Source organism: Girardinichthys multiradiatus, chromosome 9, assembly GCF_021462225.1.
Source record: "Girardinichthys multiradiatus isolate DD_20200921_A chromosome 9, DD_fGirMul_XY1, whole genome shotgun sequence".
Classification (NCBI taxonomy): Eukaryota; Metazoa; Chordata; class Actinopteri; order Cyprinodontiformes; family Goodeidae; genus Girardinichthys; species Girardinichthys multiradiatus.
Window position 1 is genome coordinate 36,085,416 of NC_061802.1, and position 24,503 is coordinate 36,109,918.

Here is a 24,503-nt window from a genome sequence, read left to right on the forward strand (position 1 = left end):
CTCCTCCCAGGTCCGAGTTTTTGCCTGCCACCGTCCAGAATGGCAAAATAAACAAATGTTTTAAAAATAGAAAGCCTGAATATTAAGCAGGCTGTGAATTTGAAAAGACTGAACTGTGATTATAAATGTATGCCTGATTTCTGTGATCAGGGCAAATCCAAAGGACCATAAAGGATGTTAAACTCTTTAAAACCCTATCAAAATAAAATGATAAAGACCGTCAAGTGTCTGCATTTGAGAAGCATTAATTGTTATGTTTGCTCCTGTCAATGGGCCTAAGTAAGACAAGACAAGAATGTTCTTTGCAGGTTATCGAAATATGTGCAGTTTTTTGTTATAATTCAACATATGCATCTCTTAAAGTTAGATGTTGCGTTCAGTGACAGGGCTTTTGAATGAAACTAATGCAGACTGTTATAAATATTTGACAATATTTGTTTTCCCTGGATGAATACATAAAGGAAACAATGGTTCCTTTTTTTAGTTCTGTTTATTCAAATTAGAAAAATAAATTGTATTTATTGTTTTAAAACATTTTTTGTTATGACAAATGCATTCTTAATACCTTTGGAGCGTAAATATACATGGCAGATATTTTGGGAAGTTCTTTACATGAGCTCTGCAACTCAGAGACTCCAAATATACCACACAAATGCACCACCACTACTAAAAAGTTGCAGTAATGACCCAAAACCTTTTTCTAAGCACAAATTACGCTCTGGGCCACTCACCTCGCCATGCCAAATGTTTGGAGTGACTCCAGCAGCAGGGCAGTCCACCTATTTTTTCTGATCAATTTGGCTAATTATTGTTTGACCACTTAGGGACACTCATAGACTGTGTTTAAAGCATTGAACTTGAATCCCTAGATGGTCCGGCGATCATTAAGAAAGAGGCAAAATATAAGATTATGGCGTCATGGCAGAAATAACTTATTTTGTCCTGACGCTGTAGCAGACTGTATATTGCTTTCATTCTAACTTATACACACTTTACAAAATGGAAACACATCATAACCAATACACATACCTCATAGATTTGATTGAAAATGTGCTTCATTAATTCACATTTAGACCTCTGTAAATGCATTTTAGTTACGTCAAGATACATGGCGAGATACAAAATAGTGTGACAGCAGATTTACATTGCTTGCATGATGGAGAAGGTAACATATATGCATAAATAAAATATCTGCCAGAATTTCCAGACATTTACCTACCTAGTGTTGCATAATCTTCTACTGAGCATGTAAAGACAATTTGTGGCTGTAAATGGTCTCATCCTAAAGTGATGCCACCACGTGTGGCTTGTTGCTAAACCGGAGGGGTAATCCACCAAGAGTACAATCTTTTACTCAAAGACTCTACTTATGGCCATTCCCTTTACACTGTTCATGTATTTCATTTCTGTTCCTAATGCGATTGTTTTGCACCATGTGTGTCTCTCCTCTGCAGGGTATAGCTGCTGCAGCACGGTCTAAAGGGGAACACAAACAGAAGGTGTTTCTAACTGTTTCCTTCGGAGGGATCAAGATCTTTGATGAGAAGACGGGGGTAAGCTCTGATGGAAATGTGGGTCTGTTTATGTGCTTGAGCACTATTGTTTGCAGCCTTGCTGTGTGTGCATGCATTTGTGTTTCTTCTGTTAATGAAGCCTCTCCGTGAAAGGGAGTGGCCCCTGGGGAAATCAGGAGGCTCTAATTGAAACCCTGAGAACAAGGCTGTAGTAGATGAGAGAACATGGCTATCCCATTGTATGCCTATTTCCAAACAGCAACAACACTGGTTTTATATTGTGCTCCAGGATTATGCATTTTTCATTGTACATGGCTGTTTTCCTGGCTGACCAATAAGATCTATCCTGACTTCATCATATGTTTATTTTCAGCACTCAAAACAATGGGCCTAAGTAAGACAAGACAAAACAATTAGGCATGTGCCTGGTGCCGGTTTTTGGTATGGGCAGTTGCCCAGGGTGGCGTTAGAAAGGCAGAGAGTTGACACACCCGTTTGTTGAGTAGGTGTCCTAGTATCTTGCATAGCTTCTTGCAGTTTTGTTTGGGGTTGGGGGTTATGAGAGGTGAGGCAGAAAGAGGGACTTGCCCAGGGCACCATTCATGCATGAATCGCCACTGCATGGATCGGTATTAGATTGTCACCATCTATACATACATGTATAATTATCTAAATGCTTTCATTAATGTTATCTATGACAGTTATTTTGATACTCAAACTTAAGCTAATTTATAGAATAAACTGCCTCTACATGTAGTATGAAGGGCTTATTTTAGAGAATAGTATACATTTTGCCGTTCTGCTCTTTATAAAGTGAAACTGGAAGTCAAATGAGCTGATAGCTAGTTATTTATTTGGTCTGTGAGCTAGCCAGCAGTGAGCAGCTTAACTGGCATGGTGCTTATAGCTTGTAAACTATAGTTTGAAACAATGTTATGTAAGACGAATGGGAGACATATCTTTAGCGTGGACAACAGCCTAATTTGTCTGTCGTGTGAACAAGAGAGCCTTCAAAGTGTAGGAGCTGTGTAGGAGGTTCAGGTGCAGTTCAGGTGGTTCAGACATCTGACCGTGGATGACTCCCTTTAGAGGTTTTTCAGCCATTTCCTACTGGGAACCTGCTGGTAGGAATTATATATGTCCTATGGCCTTAGGAACTCAGGCATGCCTCTCCCCAGGATGGGTTCCCTCCTGGACCTGTAATCCCCGCAACCCAAACTCAGATATCTTGGGGGACAATGTATGGATTATTGGGTGGATATTTATAAAAACATTTGTATTTGTTCATAACAGAAACCAGTATACACCTACTGTCATCCCCTCAAACCCACCATTGTCCCTCTGCGTTTGCAAAGATATCGTATTTACCTCTCAGTTTACCTTCAGTTAACCTTTTCCCACTGCCTAATGTGAGTTAAAATACCTTAAATCCCAGCAAAGCACCAAAAAAAGGAGATTTTCTTGGCTTCACTCAGACACCTTGACAACTTAGAGATTTACACCAACAGTGGCAGTCATAAATAGAGGGCAGCCCATGGAGAGAGCTCAGAAATCAGTTATTAAATGCTGTTGCAGATTGAGTGTGCTTGTAGCTCAGAGGAAAGTGGCCAGAAGTGCCGGGTGATTTCTTTTTAAATTTTCCTACCCAAGGATCCGCTGACAGCTTTTATTGAGGCTCAATACCCTACCCGGCTATGCCGGTTAATGTATCCTTGAGCAAGAAATAGAATGCAACTCAGATCCCCCAGTATAGCAGCCTTCCTGTCACTAAACAAGCCAGTTTTCTTTCTTTTAGTGCTGGTGATTGAGAGTCAGTCCTCCAGTAGAAGCCAGGTACATGTGAGAGAAATTAATTTTAAGGTGTTTGGCACAGCATGCTCTTTAAGCCTGTTAAGATCTTCCGTGTTTGCTTATTTTTATGCTTTTGTGGCAGCTGGAGGTAAACAGCCTTATTTTTATACCATAATACAACATCTGCTGTTACTTGTGTTGTATAAATGTGCTGTCTGGTCGGTCTGAGTGTGAATGAAGCCTGCAGCTTAACACCTGGCGTTTATCTTTGATATTTACACCTCAGCTCGAGCTGGACTTGTTCATGTTGCATGCGTGTGCGTGTTTGTTGTCTTTCACCTTCAAACCTCGTTTTACAACCCTCATAAACCCACGTCCCTCACCCCTACTTGACGCGTCAACATTTCTTTAATGAAAGACAGAGTGATAAAGAAAATAAAACACTAGATAAAATACAGAAAAAAAGCCAAGGGAGTGAGAGTAAAAAGAAGTGGGGAAAGGGTTGGGGAGAAATTGTAAGAGAAAACGAAGATGTTGAAAAGATTGATAGAGGATGGAGGGTGCGATTGGGGGGAGAAAGACAGACTGAAACAGAGTTAGAGAGATAGGTAGGGAATCAGGGAGCATATGTCAGAGTAAAGCTCTCTTCAGGGAGACCTTGTCCTCTGTCTCCGAACATTAATATTAATTATATAGATATGCAGTCGTCACTATCAGTCCTTCAACTCCTTATGCCAAGGGAAGAGAGGGAGACGAAGAGAATGACTATGCTTAGGTTCATGGATCTTGACAATATTACCCCCCACCCCCCTCCCTTAATGCATCCGTCACCCAGATGGGAGGATGGATGGCTGTTCAGGTGAAGGAATAGATGAATGGCCCCCTCTGTCGAAGGAGGGAAGGTCATGCACAGGATGGAGGGGGGTGTTGTTCAAGATGTTGAAGAAGAAGAGGGGGAGACATTAATCTAAGAGAGAGCAGGTCGGCATGTCTTTTTTTTTGGGCCAGCCTGTATCTTGATAAACACACAAACACACACACAACAACACACATACAGGCACTGGCCTCATCAGCCTCTGGCGCCAACCACAGAATGGGCATACTTTCAGGATGTTTCGTAAATCACAAAGATTAAATGAATCAGGTCCATTTAACAAAATGTAATGATTTCAATAACATATTTTTAAAAAATATATGTTATTGACCATCAGTCTTGTGGTCGATTTCTGATCTTTATAAAAAACCTTCTGCTGTAGATTCTGATTTAGCCAACTCCAATTGCCCTTTAAAAAGATATAAGAACGGCCCTTCCAATAACATTTTCTGGTCTTCCTGCTGTGAGCGGTTGTTAGTTATTTTTATGCGGCGCTGTGTGAGAGGACTGGCAATATGGGTGTACCCCACCTCTCTCCCAATGACCGCTGGAGATAGGCACCAGCCCCTGGGTTTAGCATCTTATATTAGTGCAGCCACAATTACTAAAACACCTGTCCCCATGTGCATTCCTCAGAGAATGTAGACACTTACCTTAAGGTTTCCAAATCTAGCATGTTCCCTGACAGGCAGAGGCAGAACGTTCCAAAGGATTAAACAAAGCATCTTTGCAGCAATAAGATCTTTTGAAAGTTTTGCTATCCTTCTAAGCCAAAATGAACCACAGACATTGGTTATGTTTGTGTAGAGTGCATTCACCCCAAAAGATCAGTTTTTAAACAGCTGGTCACCATGTACGGTCAATTGAGCTGAAAATCTTTTATATTTTATATTAATTTGAGGGTTAAAAGTGAGGGTCCTAATTCAGTGGTTTAATGAGAGAGATTGACCTTAGAAAATTGCATTGCAAGTGTTGCAAAAATGTTGTTTTATATATGACCTTCCATATGCATTCAAATTCATGATGTGATTTGGGACAAATGTTGGAATGGCTGGAATTAAGTCCTGGAAATGTTCAGGGAATAGAAATATTCCTGAACTTATTTCCTTTGAACTGAAACTCTGAATCAGAATTTCTGGTATGATGGTTAAAACTTGGGTGTTCAAACAGGACAGTAATCGAAAATACATATCAAGACTAGTTTTGGAAGGTTCCAGAATGACGTTCCAGATCGCCCTTCCCAAAGTGCTGATCCCTGCCATGTTGACAAACTATGCTTGTTTGAGCCAGGAAATTAACCAGTTTAAATGAACAAAATAAATAACAGGACAAATATGCAGAATTATGCAGGCAGCTTGTTGGTGGATACAAAACGCGTATTGTTAAGGTGGAACTTGCTCAGGGACGTTTGACAAAATATTAGATGGCTGTGTGTGTACCTTTAAGTCTGTATGAATAATTTTGCACGTGTGAGGTGTGAATTAGAGAAAATCCACAACAAAATCAATGTTGTGCTTCCTATTTTTGTTTTTTAAAACTCCTCCTTGGAAGATAAGTTTCAAATGCATCATTATAAATCCCTAAGTTAATATGACCTACATATAAATGATGAGTGTATGTAAACATCTGACCAGAACTGTAACATGTCCTGCCACAACCTGGGCTTCCTAGGATATGATCAGTATGGTTCCCCTGCTTTGTGCTGTTTATTACCCCTGATAAGTTGGGCAAAGATTTCACTCCAACATGTCCAGAAAATCTAAATGTTTAGGTTCAGTCATCAGGCAACAAGGCTTCTTGTGCATTTTATTTTTTTACCTTTATCTAAGCCAAACTCCACAGAGATTTTTCATTCAAGCAACTAATTACACCTCAAAGCTAAGTGCTCTGACAGTCCGAACCTGCTGGTTGGAGACTGGGTAGCCTCAGTGGGCTTCTTTCCAGGAGAGGGATATGAAGGTTAGGGAGGTTAGGCCGACAGCATCCCGCTGTTTCCTTTCCTCCCTCCTCACCCCAGGCATCAGAGCAGAAAATCTTGGGTCAGTGGCCAGAAGCTGTTCAAGGACATGCTGCCCACAAACCCCCTGCAGAGAAACTGATGCCGTGTGGGACTGTTGTGCATATCAGCATATTTGGAAAGATAGAGAGAGAGATAGAGAGAGAGAGCACTGAGTCATAAATGAATTTGTACAGATACAAATGTCTTTGCAAGCAAGCAATCAGCTTCCCTGGAGACTGCATCTATTAAAGCAACTATGTTCAGTTTGTGACAGCTGAAGCTGCATCCCCACCCAAATAATTACATTTGCCTATTCTGTCCAGATTTTACTCAGACTAAAGCAGCACAACATTTGCAATAAAAAGCACATAGGATCTGTAAATGACTTATTGCTTCAGGATTCTGGAAGGAGGCAGACAACCAGTACAAACGGTGTTTGCAGCAGAACCTGTAGGTGGAAAAATTGTGGCAGGAAGCAAGGATTCAACCAGTTTTTACCAATTTATGAAAATAAGAATACTCTTGGGGGTGGCATGTTGGAACAGACAAGCTCCATGAAATTGTCTGACGTATTTGTATTCTTATTCTGTTGCCTTTTTTAACCATTTCTTCTTTAGCTTATTTAAGTTAATTGTTAAAACCTACACATGCATGATCTAAATCTGTGCACTTTCTGTATCACATATTTTTTTGTTTCCAGTTTATCGTTTAAATAGCCATAAGCACCTACTTTGTGCTCACCCATTGTTTTTGCATCTGTCAACAGGTTATTCACAGGATGGTGGATTCCTATCAAATCCCTATTTATTCCCCGTCTGTTGCGGGCAGAAACTTGGGCCATCAGAAACTGAATTTGAATTTCTCAGACTAAATCTATATTTTTGTAATTTATATGCATTGGTCTAAAAATATTTCACTTAACTGAAGCTGAATATAATGGCTTAAACCTGAATTTCTTTGCGTTGAAAATGTATTTCATTGTATTAAGTTCTGTTTGACTACTTTCACTTTCAGTTCTATAACTCTATGTCAGTTTAAAAATTCTGTTTTGTTTGTTTTGCTTTTTTTTTTGTTACACATCCGGGTCCTTGAGGAAAGCCACAGAGTAATCAAAATTTACGTCTCACATCAGGGTAAACTTTCTTTACAGCATCCTGAGCTGGAGCAGTGCAGCGTACTGCAGCTTGACGGATGTCATTCATTATGTCAGACATATCCATGGGGAAACACAGACCGACGTGACAGCAGCACAATATACTGATTTGACGTCTTTAGCTAATAGCTACATGTAGCATAACTTTTATAATTAGTCCATCAATTATTTACATGACTCTTCTTATAGATGGTCATTTGACAAAAAGTATGGTGCAGTAAAACTACTACTAGAAGTAAATTAAAGTTACTCAAGTAAGTATAACTCAGTAAATGTAACTAGTTACTCCCCACCACTCTAAATATACAAATTAAAACAATCACAACCCCTAAGTATTGTTGTACCATTACTGATTTTAGTCTTTAAGAACCATGTACTTGATTGTTACTTGTTCAGGACCGCTACTGTTCTAAACACCAACCTTTTCGAGACCAACATGCTGCGTGAACCTAGTGCTGATTTGGTGAAGCAACCCTATAGGTTAGGGCTAATATGTGAATTAAGTTTAAGATAGGATCAAATATCTATGTGTATGTGTAAAGAATTTCCTCTACTTCTAACTAATTTAAATTATGTTTCAAACTGTAACGGCTGTGAAATTTTAACATGTTATGGATGTAGTACACCCTTCCTCTTCTCCTCTCCTCTTCTCCAAAAGAAAGAAAACACAGAAGTCTTTAGAAATCTGTTTATGGTGTCTATAAGATTCAGAGGGACTTTAAGTATGTTTTAAAATGTAACTGCTGATTCCAAGTTGGTCAGTTACAGTTTTTTTCCCCTGAAAACCCCTTTTATGTTAAGGTTTGCGAGATATAGGACCCCAGAATGCAGACGAGATGGCAGCGTGATGGGAAGTGCAAAAGGTTTAATAACAGAAACTCACTCACAGCAGGAGGCAGGAATAAAACAACAAACGGGCAGGCGAGACAGGTATGGCATGATCAAAAAAACAAGACATGATCTGAGAAGTGTTTCCGCGATGACTAACTGAACAGGTGTTTATATATGGACTGAAAACCAGGTGGAGCAAGGAGACAGATTAACTTGGAGCAGGTGAACCGAATAAACTTAATTAACAGACAGAACAAAAAGTGGCTGCGGCAAAAACAGAGACTCTAATATACAAACAAAACCAAACTTGACAACATGAACAAGACTAAAACATGACCAGAAAAATATTAAACAGAAGCATGATTCAAAACTTGAGCAGTGAAAAACATACAAGGAAAAAACCAAAAACCAAACAACCCCAAATCATAACATTTTAAACAGGCCTCTGCTGCTTGAATGTTTAACAATAAACACACCTGTCAAGTCAGAATTGTGTTATTTCTCTTTCTTCCCATTTTGGGTAGCAGTGCCTTTGTTTTGTCATAAATGTTTTCAATTTAAAAATAATCTTACCTATTGTAGAATATTGGACTTAAATTGTTTTGGTACACCACCATATAACCCACACATTAATTGGGAGTTTGGTTCTTTGAGGGTAATTGCTAATGTCTTTTCACTCTGGTATTTTCTTTCTGAACACTGATGCAGTCCTGAGCTGCAAACAGCCATAAGCTTTTCAAGGTGCCTATTTTGGCCAATGATTATTTGAGTGTATTTTATTAGCAGCAATGGACTGTCACGTCTTCCAATGTCTTTGGAAGGACAGAGTTAAATGTGCTATAGCAGTGTCATGCACTGTGCACTGGTCTTCACCCCATTGCCTCATGGTCAGTCTCAAATCTCTAAGTGCAACAGCTGTTTTTAGTGATTATCTGTTATTGTACCAGCCTGCTGCCTAGTAATTACAACTTTAAAAGCAATCAAATTTAAAATCAGTTTCTTATAATGTTGCGGAATTGATGTTGTAATGTGATTGTTCTGCTTAAACTGGCAGAAAGTAAACCAAGCTTCCAGTGAAACTATCCCAGCCTTATTTTTTAATGCTGGCAATCCATGTGCCTGACCGTAGATATGAACTACTTCTTCTGTTTAAGCTTAACTTGCTGCCAAGATGAAGAGGAGCAATTGAATTTAGGCAGTCATTTCATTTTATGCTCTCTTTGAATAAGAGTCTCTCTTTGTCACCTCACTTCCCACCCAGAGATAATTCAATAACCTCTGTAAATGAGATGTGTGTGTGTTTGTGTGTGTGTGTGTGTGTGCATGTGTGCGTGTGTGTGTGTGTGTGTGACTGTGTACATCTACACGCACTACCTTAGCTGTCATTTTCAGGTCAATCAGAGGTGATAATAATAATCATTACTCCACTTATTAAATTTAGAAGACTCATGCAGCGATTATCTGTCTCTGTTGGGGTTTACAGTGTGTGATTGTTCATGGCCCTGTGTTAAATTGCTGTCACTTCTCCCTGCCATGTTTCACCTCTGGATTCACTTTAGAGAGAGCAGATGTGTGTGTTTAGTGTGTGATGTAGAGAGCTCCAACCCCTATGATGAACTGAAGGACCACAGGATCATTATGTTGACTGCGTGCCTCTCCTCTCAGCGTGCAGTTGGCCCAGAGAACAATAACAAAGCAGACATTTAGTGTAACTTAACAGAGGGCTTTGCATATTAAGCTGTGAATTCTGTGCGTGTGTTCAAGTGTGTGTGTTAGGAGCGAGGGCACAGATGAAGCGATCAAGTCCGACAGCTTGCTGAGCTGTGATTGTCACTGATTCCCCCCCTCTGTCCTCGGGACAAACAGTGCCATCTGCCATGGGCGATGCCAGCTTGGCAGTCTCAACCCAAACTAAACCAGAGAGAGCAGAAGAGCTCCAAACAATTCAGTGAAGGATACAAGGTCTCTATCCAAGTGTCTGTGTTGAAGTATACTCTCAGAGTTTGGAAACATTTATTTTTTCCTAATTTTAAGCTTTTTCTTGATAATTTTCAGAAGAATTTACAGTACCTTGTAAATGTATTCATACATGTAGACGTTTTTAGTATTTTAGCATGTTACGACGACAATGTGATGGACCAACATAAAGTAGAGAAGAAGAAAATAAAGAAAAAGAAAGCAATTGTCTAAAAAGATCTCATCTGCAGCTTGCCTCAAGACATGTAGGAAGGCACAGTAAACATGTGGAAGTAGGTGCTCTAGTCAGATGAGGCCAAAACAAAAACGTTTTGGCCTACACAAATATATATATATATATATATATACATCTATATATATAAAATGCATGGTGCCATTATCCTTACATTTCACAAATATGCTCTGCTTTGTATCACATGAAATTCCCAATAAATCAAACTGACGTTTGTGAAAGAAATGTGGAAAAGTTCAAGAGTAATACAACTTTATGTATTTTGGTCACATTTTCAGCTTGCTGATACGATGCTTTTGCAGGCTTGAAAATGAGCTGTCGAGTATGTCTTGTTTGACATTTGTCTGTGCAACAAAACCCATACTCCATTGTTTTCTTTCACAGATCCTCCAACACCACCATGCTGTCCATGAAATCTCCTACATTGCCAAGGACATCACGGACCACAGAGCCTTTGGTTACATCTGTGGGAAGGAGGGAAATCATCGTTTTGTGGCCATCAAAACTGCCCAGTCGGTCAGTATTTGTGTGGTAAACGTTTCTTGTAAAATTCTTAATGCCGATGAAATGTTTGCATGGACTCACCATGGGAGGAGAGATTGTTTGACTAATTTTGAGCCTTATATTATATTATTTGCACAGTTCATTTTCATAGTGGAAACTATTATATAACAAAGCACTGGCGCTAACTTTTCAATGATAAGAATTTGGTGCACAAATGTGTGCATTTTCTGTAATCAAATTATACATACAAACCCAAATATCTGCATATACCCCTTCTGACATCTGGATATATGTCCATTAGGAGGTTGCAAAGAAACAACACATGACAAAATTATCAATAAGCTTTTGGCATAATGCTGAATGGATCTTTGACTGCTCTTATCAGAAATGGTAGAGCTCATTTAAATAAACTAGTTTTCTTATTGCAGATCCAGCTTTGAAGTTTATTCCATATATTTTCCACAGAGTTGAGGATGAAGCCATTCCAAAAGCTGAATGTTGGTCTGCTTTATCTATTCTAAAGCCAGTTCTTATGGGCTTTGGGGTCATTGTCCTGTTGAAAACTCAAACCAGGTTTTGACCATCTGAACCAGATTGTCATCCTTGAATGTTAAAGACCAACCTAGGAACCATCACGGTAAAAAAGCTCATCATAAACTGGAAGATACCAGTGTGACTTTTGACACTGAAGTGAGTTTAACTTTAAGATGAACTAACAGGGTAGCTGTAAAAAGTGAAAACTCTGTTGTAATCTTTTGGAGGCAAATATTGAGCTCTTTGGCCACAAGGACAAGAAGAATGTTTACAGGAATCAAGGTAAAGCTTTTACCACTGAAGTACACTGTAGCATGGTGTTGACAACATTGTGCATGCAGATTCATTGAAGTGTATATGTTTAATCATTCCACACAAGACAAAAGAACAATTCAACAGCATCGCTGAAAGCCCAAATTAATATGACATTAATGTAAATGATGAAGGTATGTAATATTTATTTCTGCCATTGTAACAACTGTTACATCTAAGCGTGCAGGTTAATCTATGAGTCATTCAGATCATTTCTGCCTGGTACTGTCCTCTTGGCATTTAACTCATGCAGGTGTGTATTGTGCATTAAACACAATGTTTACTGTGTATAGCTGCAGCGTTAGGCAGAAGGTCCAGGTCAGTCCTGCAGCAGCACACTCTACATGACGCCGAGTACCTCTCCGGGCTCTGATATGATTGTTGTTGCTGCTGTTGTATCTGTGTGCCGGACTTGTTTTATCTGGATCCAGCTGCCTTCCTCTGTAGCCATATTGATTTCCCATAGTGAGTCAATGAAGGTTTGAGTGTGTGTCACCAGCTCTAATAGCATATCCATCCTCCCAGGGCCATGAACCGTGGCTCTCTGACTTAAACTGATTCCCACACACACACCTCAGTCTGTATTCACAAGTGCACACTGTGATTGAAAAACAGTTGCTTTTCTGATGTTTCCATGCCTAACAGAGCTGTGTTTTTCTCGCTCAGCTAAGTTGCCATTTACCTGGTGTGTGCCTGAGGAAAGGTCATAATTATATTTTAGTCCCTCTCTCTCTTGGATTTGAACCTGCCATTGCCGACACTCAGGCTGTTAGTTGTGGAGGAAACAATGAGAAGGATGAAAGCACAGAGCCTATTGCTATGGCTGTAATTGGAAAGTAACCACTTTGATGTGAATTAACAAAGTGTCTCTGTCATCATGAAGTCTAAGACTTAAAGTTGTTCAGAAAAGGCCAATTTAGGGTTACATTCAAAAGTAATTGGCTTACTGCTCAAAGTCCCAGAACAAGAAAGACATTTCTTATTTGGTCAGCTCTTTGTGCAGATGGAGTAGCCCTAATTGGGTCAGAAAGGACTGCCACACAGTTCAGTCTTTGTTATAACTTTACATTAAACTTACCATAGTTGATATTGTGAATAAAAAACTGTTTTCAGGTCTATATGAAAGCCAGAGGGTGTAGAACATCAACATTCTGTCCACTGTTTGAATCTGTGAGCAAAAGCTCCCACTATAGAAAAAAACCCACAAAAACATACAGTGCTGTAAAAACGTTTTTGCCCCCTTACAAATTTCTTTTTTTTTTTTTTTTTTTTTCACATTCATGTTTCATCAGACAGATTTGAATGTAAGTGTCAGACATTCAGGAATTTTTGATAGAGAGCAACATTCAAGGTTTCAACAGTTATAGAAAAGTTGTCCTTATCAGAAGCAACAAAGCAGCCCCAACTGTCACACTCCCACTACCGTGTTTGACTGTTCAAATGATTTTTTTAAATAAAAAGCTGCTTTTACCCCTGATGTAACAGGACGCACACCAACAAAACATTCTACTTTTGTTTCTTCAGTCAAAAGAATATTTTTCCTAAAGTCCTTTGTTTTTTGGCAAAGGTGATATGGGCCTTTATGTTTTATTTGGTCAGCAGTTGTTTACATCTTGTAACTCTCCCATGGATGCCATTATTGCTCAGTCTCCTATTGTTGAATCATCAATCATGTAACTGAAGAAAGTCAGATCTGCAGTGCTTTTCTTTATTCGGTGACAGTGTTAGCTGTGGTTTACCAAAGCCTTAGAAACCCTTTCCAGACTGATTGATGTCAATGACTTCATCTGTTATTGAATTTCTTTAAATTTAAAGGGTATGATGTGTGTTGGAGTCATTCATTTTGGTCGGGCAGTTGTACATGCGCAGCTCAACAGACATCGCAGCTTTGATGTCTCCCGGGACTATAAAACCTGCGGAAATAAACTTTTGATGCCATTTCTAGCGTGTCTCACGGGACGACGCAACGGAGGCGCATATCTAGAGAGACAAAAGTTCGCAGGCCAACTTTTTCTCCAAACGGCCATTCCCGGAAGAGCTTGAAAGCTGGAAATCTGTCTGATACAAGAAGGTCAGAAGATTCATATACCGATCGAAGACCACGCCGACACCCGGCACAGGTGAAAAACCCACAGAGATTTTATTTCCAAGAAGATGAGTTTTCCTCCATGTTGATTCAGTCGACTAAACGGTTCTTCACATTTTCCCCTCCTGGACGGATGTTCCAGTTTTATTACTGCCTTTTTGAGCTTCATAGACACTCAATGCGCATATATTTTATTATTATTGTTAGGTAGTCATTTTTATCCCCTTTGTGTAGAATAGTGCTTGTTAGTTAGGTGAAGGTTTGTTGGACCAGAATGGTGGTATATCAGAATTATTTGGCTTCAATAAATCTTCATATATATAATTAGGAGAAGCATTTGTGTTCATTTCGTGCAAGAGGGATTTATCTGTCAAAACAAGGTCGAAGTTCCCCCACCTGTGGGGAAGCAGTTGAATAAACAGTGACATTTAGTGGTTTTGGTTAATAATGATCAATTATTAATGATAAATAACTAATTGTAATTATTAAGAACTTTGAGCCCATAATCACAACACCAGGGGACATCTCTGATCTCTATTTGTAAGTAATGATTTTGGTTAAGAAACTATTTTCCTGAATTATCATTTTTAATTATAATTCTTGATAAATATTAATTAATCAATAATCATAATCCTTACATGTGTTCCTTTACCCTACTTTATGTTTTTAGACCAGTTCTGCTCCAGTGATTTTGTGATTCTTCAGGTCTGGCAGTAATCAGGCAACATAAACATATGTGTGACAACATAAATAGGACTCAGCTTTTCAAAATATGTTGTAGTTTTGTCGTTTAACATGGGGGACAATTACTTCTTTTTGTCCTTAATTTTCCTCAGCACTATTTGTTAGAAAGGTGAGACCTGATGGAATTGTCTACTGACTCTCATACCTGTACAAGCTAATTCGGAGGTTCAAATATTTTACCCTCACATTAATATACATTACAAACTTAAATATTTTATAACCTTCTAAACTGTACTTCTTGTTTTTATAAGGATCTTTCTAGTTGGTGTATAGGCCTTCAGTTACAGGTGTAGATATAATTTCTTTTTCATTATCAATGCTTTCCTTCTGCTGAGTTGACCTACTATATTGACACTTTCAACTTCTGAAGACGACATACATCTGGCTAAAAGTTACCTCCTTAGCATTAGCCTTTAGGCAGTTAGTGCCACTTGAAGGCAGAGTATTACTTGTATCGTTTCCTTTTTTATAGGGTGAGGATACAAACATCTTCAAAACGCCTTCCTTGTGCACCTACAAAGTCCAAAATAGACCAAAGTCTAAAACTTGGTTAAACATTACTTTCACCACTTTCTGCCTGTATCTGAAGCATTGCATTTTATGTCCCATCAAAATCTTTCTAAAAGCATGGAAGCTAAATATGATTTAAAAGTAAATTTATTTTTAAATTGTTAATGCTAACTGTCGGACATTATCATTGTAACCATTAAAACCAGTATCCATTTCATCCTTTCTTTCTATCGAACGATAAGTATCATTTCAGCATTGTGAGCATTCGTTCACCTTGGAAATCTCATAAAGACGGACATGCGTCTGCATTCAGATTGCCTCATGGTGCCTTCTGCACAAACTGCAATGTTAAAATTGATGTCAGTATCATAAGACAATAAAAAGCGCTTCAGTGGCATCTCTGTAAGTGAATGACAAAGCCATCATTCTAGAGCTGTCTAGAACCCAGATAAGGTTCAGAAGAGTCTTATCAATTGGTATGGTTGATATAACTGTTGCACAGTATGTACATTAAAATGGGGCTAATATAACACTTTGGACTCTACATTTGTCCAGTGAAGATGAAATCAAAATGGAAAACTGACAAGCTATTACAACCAGTTTTTAGGAATTATGTAAGAAAGCCTTGTCACCGAACCTTTGACTGATTTAGGAAGAACATCTTTGGCAAGCTTCCAGCTTTATCTTCAAACATCCATAGTTGGAATCTTCCTTTAGAACCAGCGTTCATTAATTTGGCTGATTTTTGACCTGAGCGCACAGGGAGCTTTTGTGGCTTCTAATGCACACACTCAATTAAGTTTTCATTAAAACACGTTGCCATTAAAGTAAACCAAAATGTATACAGCATACAACATGTAGACTTCAGCAACTAATATATTTATCCCAAAATGGATCACTTTATTAATTTCTTATTAATTTTTTTTTTTATTGGGGATATGCAGAGTAAGTTTGGATTTGTTCCAAAATAAATGAATGTGAAAGCTATGAAAAAAACTCGCCAACTCACCAGGGTCTGTGTCTTCTACTCTCAAGAATCAAAATTTATTGTCTTCCTAAGCTGGTATTCTTAGCCTTTCGTCAGGGTTGGCAGGTCTGCATTTTGTTCTTCTACTACTGACGTGCGTGCATTGTGAAATGTAAAGCAGATTTGAATTTGAAAGAGTGACAGTATCTCTCACTGTTGGCTCAGTTGGAGAAAAAGATTACCGCAGCATGTCTGTCTGTCACTAGAACCGCAATAGCTGAGAATATCTTTACAACATTAAAGTAGAACCACTTTATGCAAAGCACTGTTCAGTCTATGAACTCTGAGTGCACTCTGCAAATCTTCAGTCAATAATTGATTAGGTCTCAAACGCGGCTGTACAATAAGACTCCTTGCGGTCGTGGTGCATGACCGTGGTGTCATGTTTGGTGAAAGGAGTTTTGTTGCCATTGCTTTCCAAGGGTTGTATAAGGTAAGACAAGAGGCTAGTATCTGGTAATGTAACTGTCCAAAGCTGATGGAAAGGAGGAACGCGGCTTGTAGTTATTGTGGAGATAAATGCCCTGTCTCTATGTGCTGCCGGGCTTTAACCTGGTTTTCAATGTGTGAGTACTGACAGCAAAAATGTATTAAACTCGATCTGGAAGTTCCATTTTCAAAGCTGTGTCACAGCAGCTCTGAAAGCAATCAGTTCAAGAGCTGTGTTACCTGTAATGAAAGATTTTAAACACAGTGATTGCATTGTTTGTTTTCCTGATGCTAATGCATTCATTCAAGTCGTGCAAAGTACTGTTTGTTTTTGGATGGAAATAATCCATTTTGTTCCTGTTCTGTTTGAAAATCAGGTTGCTTGATTTTTAGACTCGTGAGGGTCTAGCCTTCTCCTGTCAGAAGAAACAAACTCAGGGGTTCCAGATGTAACCTTTTCCTTAAAACATAAAACATAGAAAAAAGTAGAATCTTACAAATCCGCCTGGTAATTGGTTTAATTAACTTTTGCATGCTTCTTATAACTTTTTAGCCTTGCAACCTAATTCATACCGTATGAACATTTTATTTATTCTTGTACAAAAAAAATGTGAAAATGTGCTATGCATTTATATTCAGCCCACCCGAGTCAGTATGTTTGTTGTACAACCTTTGTTTCAATTACAGCTGCAGGTCTTTAAGGTTATGTCTGTAACAGACTTTGTATAAAGAAAGCCTGAAATTCCTACCAATTCTTCCTTGCAAAATCAATCAAGCTCAGTGAAATTGGATGGCAAGAGTATGTTAGCATCAATTTCTTAGGTCACTGATTCTCAATTGGCCTTAGATCTGGACTTTGGCTGGGCCATTCCAACGCATGGCCATGCTTGAATCTAAACCCTTGTGTTGTATCTCTGGCTGTTAGGTCATTGTCCTGCTGGAACATGAACATTTTAAAGTTTTAGCAGTCTCTAACAGGTTTCCTCCCAGGATTGCCCTTTGTTTAGCTCCATCCATCTTACATTAACAAATTTTGCTATTGATACTGCATAAAAACATCCCCAGAGCATGGTGCTGCCATCGCCATGTTTCATTGTGGTGATTTTAACCCATAAAAAACGCTTTTCATGTAGGCCAAAACATTCAATTTCAGTCAAATCTGAGTAGGGCCCTTTCTTCCACATGTTCACTATGTCTTCTTCATGACCTCGTGCAAACTGTAATTGGGACTCATTTTAGTTTTCATTTACAATGGCTGTTTTGCCACTCTTCTCTTCTCTTAAAGCCTGGTTTACAGAGTGCACAACTATTAGTTGTCACATTAATGTTCTCCTAGCTGAGCTGTGCATCTCCCCCAGAATTACAATGGGCCTCTTAGCTGCTTCTCTAATTAATGCTTTCCTTGCCTGGCATGTCAGTCAAGGTGTGACGCCATGTCATGGTACGTTCGCACTTGTGCCATTCTGGCTTCCATTTTCAGATAATGAACAGTGCTTTGTTAGTTGTTCAAAGCTTGGAATATATTCTTAGAACCAAACCCTATTTCAAACTTCTCCACAACTTCATCCCCAACCTGCTGGGTTCCTTAGTCTTCTTCATGCTGTTTGTTCAACAATGTTCTCTAACAAACCTCTCGGCCTTTTAAAGAATGCCTGCATTTATGATGAGAATAAATTACACACAACTGGACCATGTCTCCTACTAAGATGTCTTAAAGGCAATCAATGTAAAGAGGGCTGGGCATAAGTGAATGGCACACTTTTCAGATCTTTATTTGTAAAACAAAAGGTTTTATAATTTTGTGTAATTTTCCCTCCACTTCTCAAGTATGCACTTCCTTTGTTGGTCTATCACATACAATCCCAATAAAGCACATTGAATTTGAAGTTTACAGTGCAACAAAATGTGAATGTCATGAAACTGTGTGAGAACAGAGAGTAATCAGCCTTCAGTTGAAGGATAATCAGGTCTTATTCACCCCAGGTTAGTCAGTCATTACCAGAGAAGACTTTCAGAGCAACAGTCTGTAAGCTTTGGTTGAGTGTTGCTGCTTGACATTTGTTCTTGTCATTCTAGGCTGAGCCTGTGATTCTGGACCTGCGGGACTTGTTCCAGCTCATTTATGACATAAAGCAGAGAGAGGAGATGGAGAAAAAGGCCCAGAAAGACAAGCAGTGTGAGCAGGCAGTCTACCAGGTACTCGTGAAGCCTTTTCTTTTCGTTGTCTCTTGTGTAAACCATATTTCAAGCATTCCTAGCTTTAAGCCAGAGTCTTTTTACTGATGACACAGCTGAGATCTGAATATAGATAAAAGAACGTCGGCCAGACACTTTTAGGTTCTGTTAATTGCACCATCTGTACATTGTGCTTATTTCCCCTCTTCACATCTCCTGCCTAATTTCTTTTTATCTGTCTGTAGTTTTTGCTTTGATGATTATCCAATAATTATCTGAATGCTGGGAAGTCTTTTTGTGCTTTCTGCCTACTACTTCCTCTCCACTGGCTTAATTCTATTTCTCTATTCTGTCCTTTACTCCTCTTCTCTCCTGTTTTATTTCTCTCTCTTTATTTCTCTCTCTCTTTCCCTTCCTCATTCCCGCTGGCACTCCGCTTCAGACGATACTGGAGGAGGACCTGGAAGACCCAGTCTACCAGGTAACTCCCTGACCAATCACATCGCCTCACTGTCACCTGCTGCACTTCTAGCTTGCTCCTCTGTGTGTGCACTGTGGGGAGACAGCTCCTGTTTGGGGACAGTATGAAAGTAGCCAAATAAATAACTGGTAGAAGGTTTGTAGAATCATGTGTGTGTGCGTGTGTGTGTGTGTGTGTGTGTGTGTGTGCGCGTGTGCGTGTGCCTATGCAACCAAGAGAATGATTGTATGTGGGTTAATGAGTTATTTCTTTTTTTTTTTCTTGCTGCTTAAAGTGTCCTCCATGTATCACTGAGATCTGTTCAACTGCTTTTTAATGATGATGCTCTTTACTAATCACCTATGCAGTTTCCCGACTTTTCTCTCAATTTCTTTATCACCCAATGTTCCTCCTGCTTCTTCTTTTTCCTCTCCTCTCTATCCCCCTTTGCTGCTGATGTTGTAGTACATTGTATTTGAGGCTGGACACGAACCCATCCGTGACCAATCAGAAGAAAGCATTTATCAGGTACTCACAAGCCCATACCCTCTGCTTGTGTCTTGCTTAGCTTTAAACTATAGTTATTGTGAGTAAACCGCTGACGAGCTACTGCAAGCATTTAAAGTTCCAAAGATTTAATCTCTTCCATTTACCGGACAGTCGTTATAGGCTGTATTGCTCTTTAATAGGATAAATGTACTGTGTCCAGTGCATAAAATTAATTGGTTCTGTTTTTAAAGCATAAAACGTGCAGTTGGGAAGTAAAAGGCTGTAAACATGGGCAGAAATGTAGCAGCCAACATTTTCCCAAGGGCCGATCCAGCTACAGCCCTCAAGGCCCGGGAAGATGAGTCGTTCTCTCTACTCCCCAGAGACAGCGGCAGACTTCCTAAGGATGATTTGGGGGGGAAGGGGATGCAGTGGTTATTCCTGGCCCCCCTGTAGAAGGCCGACACCCCCATCCTCGTATACCGCGCCTGCGTTCCCCTTCTTTCCCGAGCAGATGAAAGAAGGCGGAGGGGGAAGCAAGATTAATCACCACCCCCTCGTTTGATCTTTAAATAAAACTGATTGAAAGTGGTGGGGTGGACAGGAGGTGGGTGGCGTGCGCTGGGACGTGCACAATCATACGAAAACAAACACACATACAAACAAATCCCAACACATACATCAGGCGTGAGAAATGAGCAGCTCAGCCAGCCTGCAGCCACAGAGGAGCTGCTGTGTGAAGATGGCAGCTTCTGGAAATAAGCATACATGTAGGAAGTAAACAAGGCATTGAAAGGAGGTGAAAGATTGAAGGAAGCTGTGCTTGATTTAGGTCCAGATTTTTATTAGCAGTGTTATTTTCATTCACCACTCACAGCTACAGTGCCCTGTGAAAGTATCCATACCCCCCAAACTACAGACTTCAGTGTATTTCTTTTGGATTTCATGCCACAAGGAGACATGCCTATTAAAATCTTTTATGAAAAAATCTAAACACCATGATGTGCAGTTGTACTGAGCTGCCTTTACTCTACCTCAAAATAAAATCAAGTCCAAACAATAGACTTCTGATGTCACCTAAATAGTAGAGTTCACCGGAATGTAATCTGATCTCTGTATAAATGCAGCTGTTCTGTGAAGGATTTAGTTTTGTTAGAGAACAAACAGCATCATAAAGACCAAGGAACACAGCAGGCAGTTCAGAGATCATGGCAGGCTGGGCAATCAAAGCATTAATAAGAGACAATAGGCCCTTGTTAACTCTGGGGGAGATGCAGAGATTCACAGCTCAGGTGGGAGAATCTGTTGATAGGAAAACCTTTAGTCATGCAGTCTCCAAATGTGTGAGCTTTAAGAAGTCTGCCACAAGCCATACGAGGGACACAACAAACATGTGAAGGATATACTTTAGTCATATCCCCATAGTGGCAGTATGATGGTAGTGGCAGTATTATGTTGTGGGGATGCTCTCCTTCATCAGACACACAGAAGCTTGTTAGGGTTGAGATGCAGGGCAATTCTGGAGGAAAAAGTGTGAGACCTGCAAAAGACTTGATAATGGAGTCTTGCAATCACCATCCAGGTGGAACCCTAAACATACAGTCAGTGCTGCTGTGGAATGGTTTGGATCAAAGCATATTTACGTCTTTGAATAATCAAATCAAAGTGCAGTCACAAAAACCAGTGTTTTAAATTGGTGGCATGAAAATATACATTCAGAGACACTCTCCTTCCATGGCCAGAAATGTCAGTCGGGTGTGTTAAGCGGGTAGAGACATCCCCTAAAACACTTGCCACAAAACCTGGTTCTACAAAGTATTGACTGAGGCTGAATACAAATACACAATTTTGTGTTTAAAAAAACATGTATTGTTTCTCTTCTACAGTTATGCATTGATTTGTTGGTTTATCACATAAAATCCCAATAAAATATATTAAAGGCTGAGGGTGTAAAATGTAAAAAGTTAAGAGGATGTAATTACTTTTGCAAGGCACTGTAGCTGCATGAGTGCATTTCTAAACTTGTTGTAATTTCAGGAGAAAGCAAACAAAAGAAGTGATTTGATTCATACATGCATTGTGCTATCACATCTTCTGATCACACACATACAAAGCAGTCTGTCTGACACTGAGATATTACATGTCTCGATGTGTGTCACAATGTGAGTTATTACATGTCTGAGGGTGTGATCAGCAGCCTGGATAAGGCCTTTATTAACCTAGTCGATGAGCTTTCATTCCACTGATTTTAATCCCGATCATCCCAGCACCAGACACATGCACATTCAATTACTACTGACTGATGTGATTTATGAAGAAGCCAATTGTAGGGATTTGATTTTGGCTACCTGTGTGTCACTGTGCTGGAACAGTGATGTGTAATGTCTTATTGCTTGTTGATCTGGAGGTAACACGCTTTCTTGGGTGTTCTCTGAATCTATTGGTCAATTGTGTAGGTTCCCACCAGTCAGCAGAAGGAAGGGGTCTATGACGTCCCAAAGCGACACCCAGTGAGTGACCAAGTGTTGTCGCCTGTGTCCCGGCCATCTACCTCAGCCTGCCTCCCCATTCCCAGACAAACCTCTCAGCTGATTCACCATCCCTCAAGTGGAAAGAAAATATCTCCTATTTTACAGCTTGAAGAAGCCTTAAACCTGATTCTGCTTCAGAATAACACCCATTCCACACACTGATCAGGATTATCTGATTGTTTGCCCTGAGAGGTTTGCTGGGATTCAGTGCCTTGTGCGGTGTGCTGTGCTGGTGTTACTGCTTGTGCTGTGGCCAGTGGTGGCTTGTGCCGTGCTCCTCGTGTTCACCAGTTTTCTGGGATAAGGCGTGTTTGAATGTGTGTGGCACGTCAGTCCGCTCACTGAAGCATGCCTGGCAGTGATTAGACAGTTGTGAGCCTGCTGAAAACTTGCATGGCCGTGTGTCAGATTACACTGAACTCATGTTTTGCCTTTGTGATCTCCGACTATAATTGTGCATGGTGCTACCTTTAAAATCTTTTTTAATTCTTTTTTATTTACGGCAGTGGAGCAGATATTTGTCCTGTCCATGCTTGTATGTGTGGGCTACAGATGCAAAGAAATGTTATGTCGACCCTGGTAAAGACTTAAAGCCATAAAATACATTTATATTTTATTACAGTACCACAATCTCACATTAAGAAATTTAGAATAAGCCAACCTTTAATTAGATTTATTTAACAGTGTCCAGCCTGGAATCCTATAGAAAACCTATGTGGTGAACTGAATAGAAGAGGGCATGAGAGAAGACGAAGGACTGTGAATAATCCAGCAATACTGTCCAAAGAAAAATCGTCTAAGATCTTTCTCTCTGCATGCACTATCCTCATAAAATGCTATCTAAGAAGATTAGTTATTGTCCTGTTGGTGAAAGGGTGTTGTCCAGGGATGCCAATAACTGTGCCACTGCCTGTCTTGGGCTTGTAATGGCCGATAGCAATTTAGGGTTTTATTTAGGGTCTTATCTACTGATTCTGATTTTGATCAGTTCCTTTTTTTATTTTTCAGTTCCAATGTCTGTCCAACTGGTGGATCTGTACACTGATAAATTTGTTGAAAACATGTTGTCTCTTAAAGAGACCCCCCTTCCCATTAATAAAAGTACTCAGATTAAAGGTTGGATTTTTCTAAAATGCATTATTGTTAGATCACGCATCTAAAAAATAAATTTATTTTAAGGCTTTTTACACATCTTTATGATGGGTGCCAACAAATCTGTCCATGTCTGTATATCTCTATATGCTTGTAACTGTGCTTATAATGAAAGATGACCTTCACTAGTGCTAGGCTGCCTCATATCTTACCTGCTCTCTATCTGACTATAAAATGATCGTTTTATTGCTGCCTGATTCAATCTTTTATAATCCACACACTCACAATAATCAGGCTGCTGTCCTGTGGCTATGTGGGAGTGGATGTCTGGTTATAGGTGACACCTCCTCCCAACCTACCCATTGTATTCCACATTCATATGCACCCTCATTACAATGCTGGTCCCACCATGTTTGTCTGTATTCCTCGGCAGTAGGTCTTTTTTCCCCCTTAAACTGCTACTCTTGTACTCTGCTGTCACCCACATTCCCAATCCTATAAATTTAGGTAGCATCAGTCTCACGGTTTTCTGGATGCGTATTATTTCCACATTTGGTAAGAAGCTTAAAGGCACCGGAGCATTTTTTTGTTCTCGCCTCACCGGCTTACAACACATGCTGCTTTGTGGATTGCCTTTGTGCTGGTAGGGGTCTGAATGTGAACAAATCCAACATGTTTCTCTTGTTGTGGAACCAATTGGACTTTGTAGCATTCCTTGATTTGATTTGATGATAAATCCAGTTTCAGAGGGTGGCAAGCTCTTGCTGTAAAGCTTTTCAATCTCTTGAGCATGTGAAACATCAGTCTTTGATGACACAAAGCAAGAAGCATATTGTATTTCCAATAGGAACGTGTTCCTGGTGCTCTAGCAGTCCAAAATATCATTCAAAGGCCATGATGGGTACACATTGACAAAGCATGGTCACAGCAGCAGACAAGCTGTTAGGACTGTTGAAATAACTTATGAATAGTCAGTAGGCTATCTTCTTCTCTTGTTCCAGTTTAGTAAGTGACCAGAAGCAAATGCATAGAGCTAAGCCACTGCTTAGGGCCCTGATGGCCTTTTAATTCTTCCAAAGACTGAAGAACTTGTTCTGATGTTTGTGATCAGGTTTATTAGAAATGAGACCAATTTTACATGTGATTATTACACATGTAAATTTGGTTTTCTAAAGAGCAGGTAAAAACAATAATTACTGCAACGTTTAAATTGATTTAAAATGTAAAATAATTCCCAAG

The 24,503-nt window shown here is 39.6% G+C and overlaps 1 protein-coding gene across 9 annotated transcripts in view; it reads left to right on the forward strand.

The window, feature by feature from the left end:
• Window positions 1–24,503, forward strand: part of dab1a (DAB adaptor protein 1a) — a 139,000-nt gene that overhangs the window by 93,426 nt on the left and 21,071 nt on the right. For 4 of the 9 annotated variants that reach the window (XM_047374284.1, XM_047374286.1, XM_047374288.1 and 1 more), the window contains exons 4-9: window positions 1,455–1,553; window positions 10,756–10,887; window positions 18,594–18,713; window positions 19,135–19,173; window positions 19,618–19,680; window positions 22,098–22,151. In XM_047374284.1, coding sequence (XP_047230240.1) covers window positions 1,455–1,553; window positions 10,756–10,887; window positions 18,594–18,713; window positions 19,135–19,173; window positions 19,618–19,680; window positions 22,098–22,151 — 507 coding nt within the window. The remainder of the gene's footprint in view (window positions 1–1,454; window positions 1,554–10,755; window positions 10,888–18,593; window positions 18,714–19,134; window positions 19,174–19,617; window positions 19,681–22,097; window positions 22,152–24,503) is intronic. The other 5 variants (XM_047374287.1, XM_047374291.1, XM_047374289.1 and 2 more) reach the window with 3 other exon arrangements.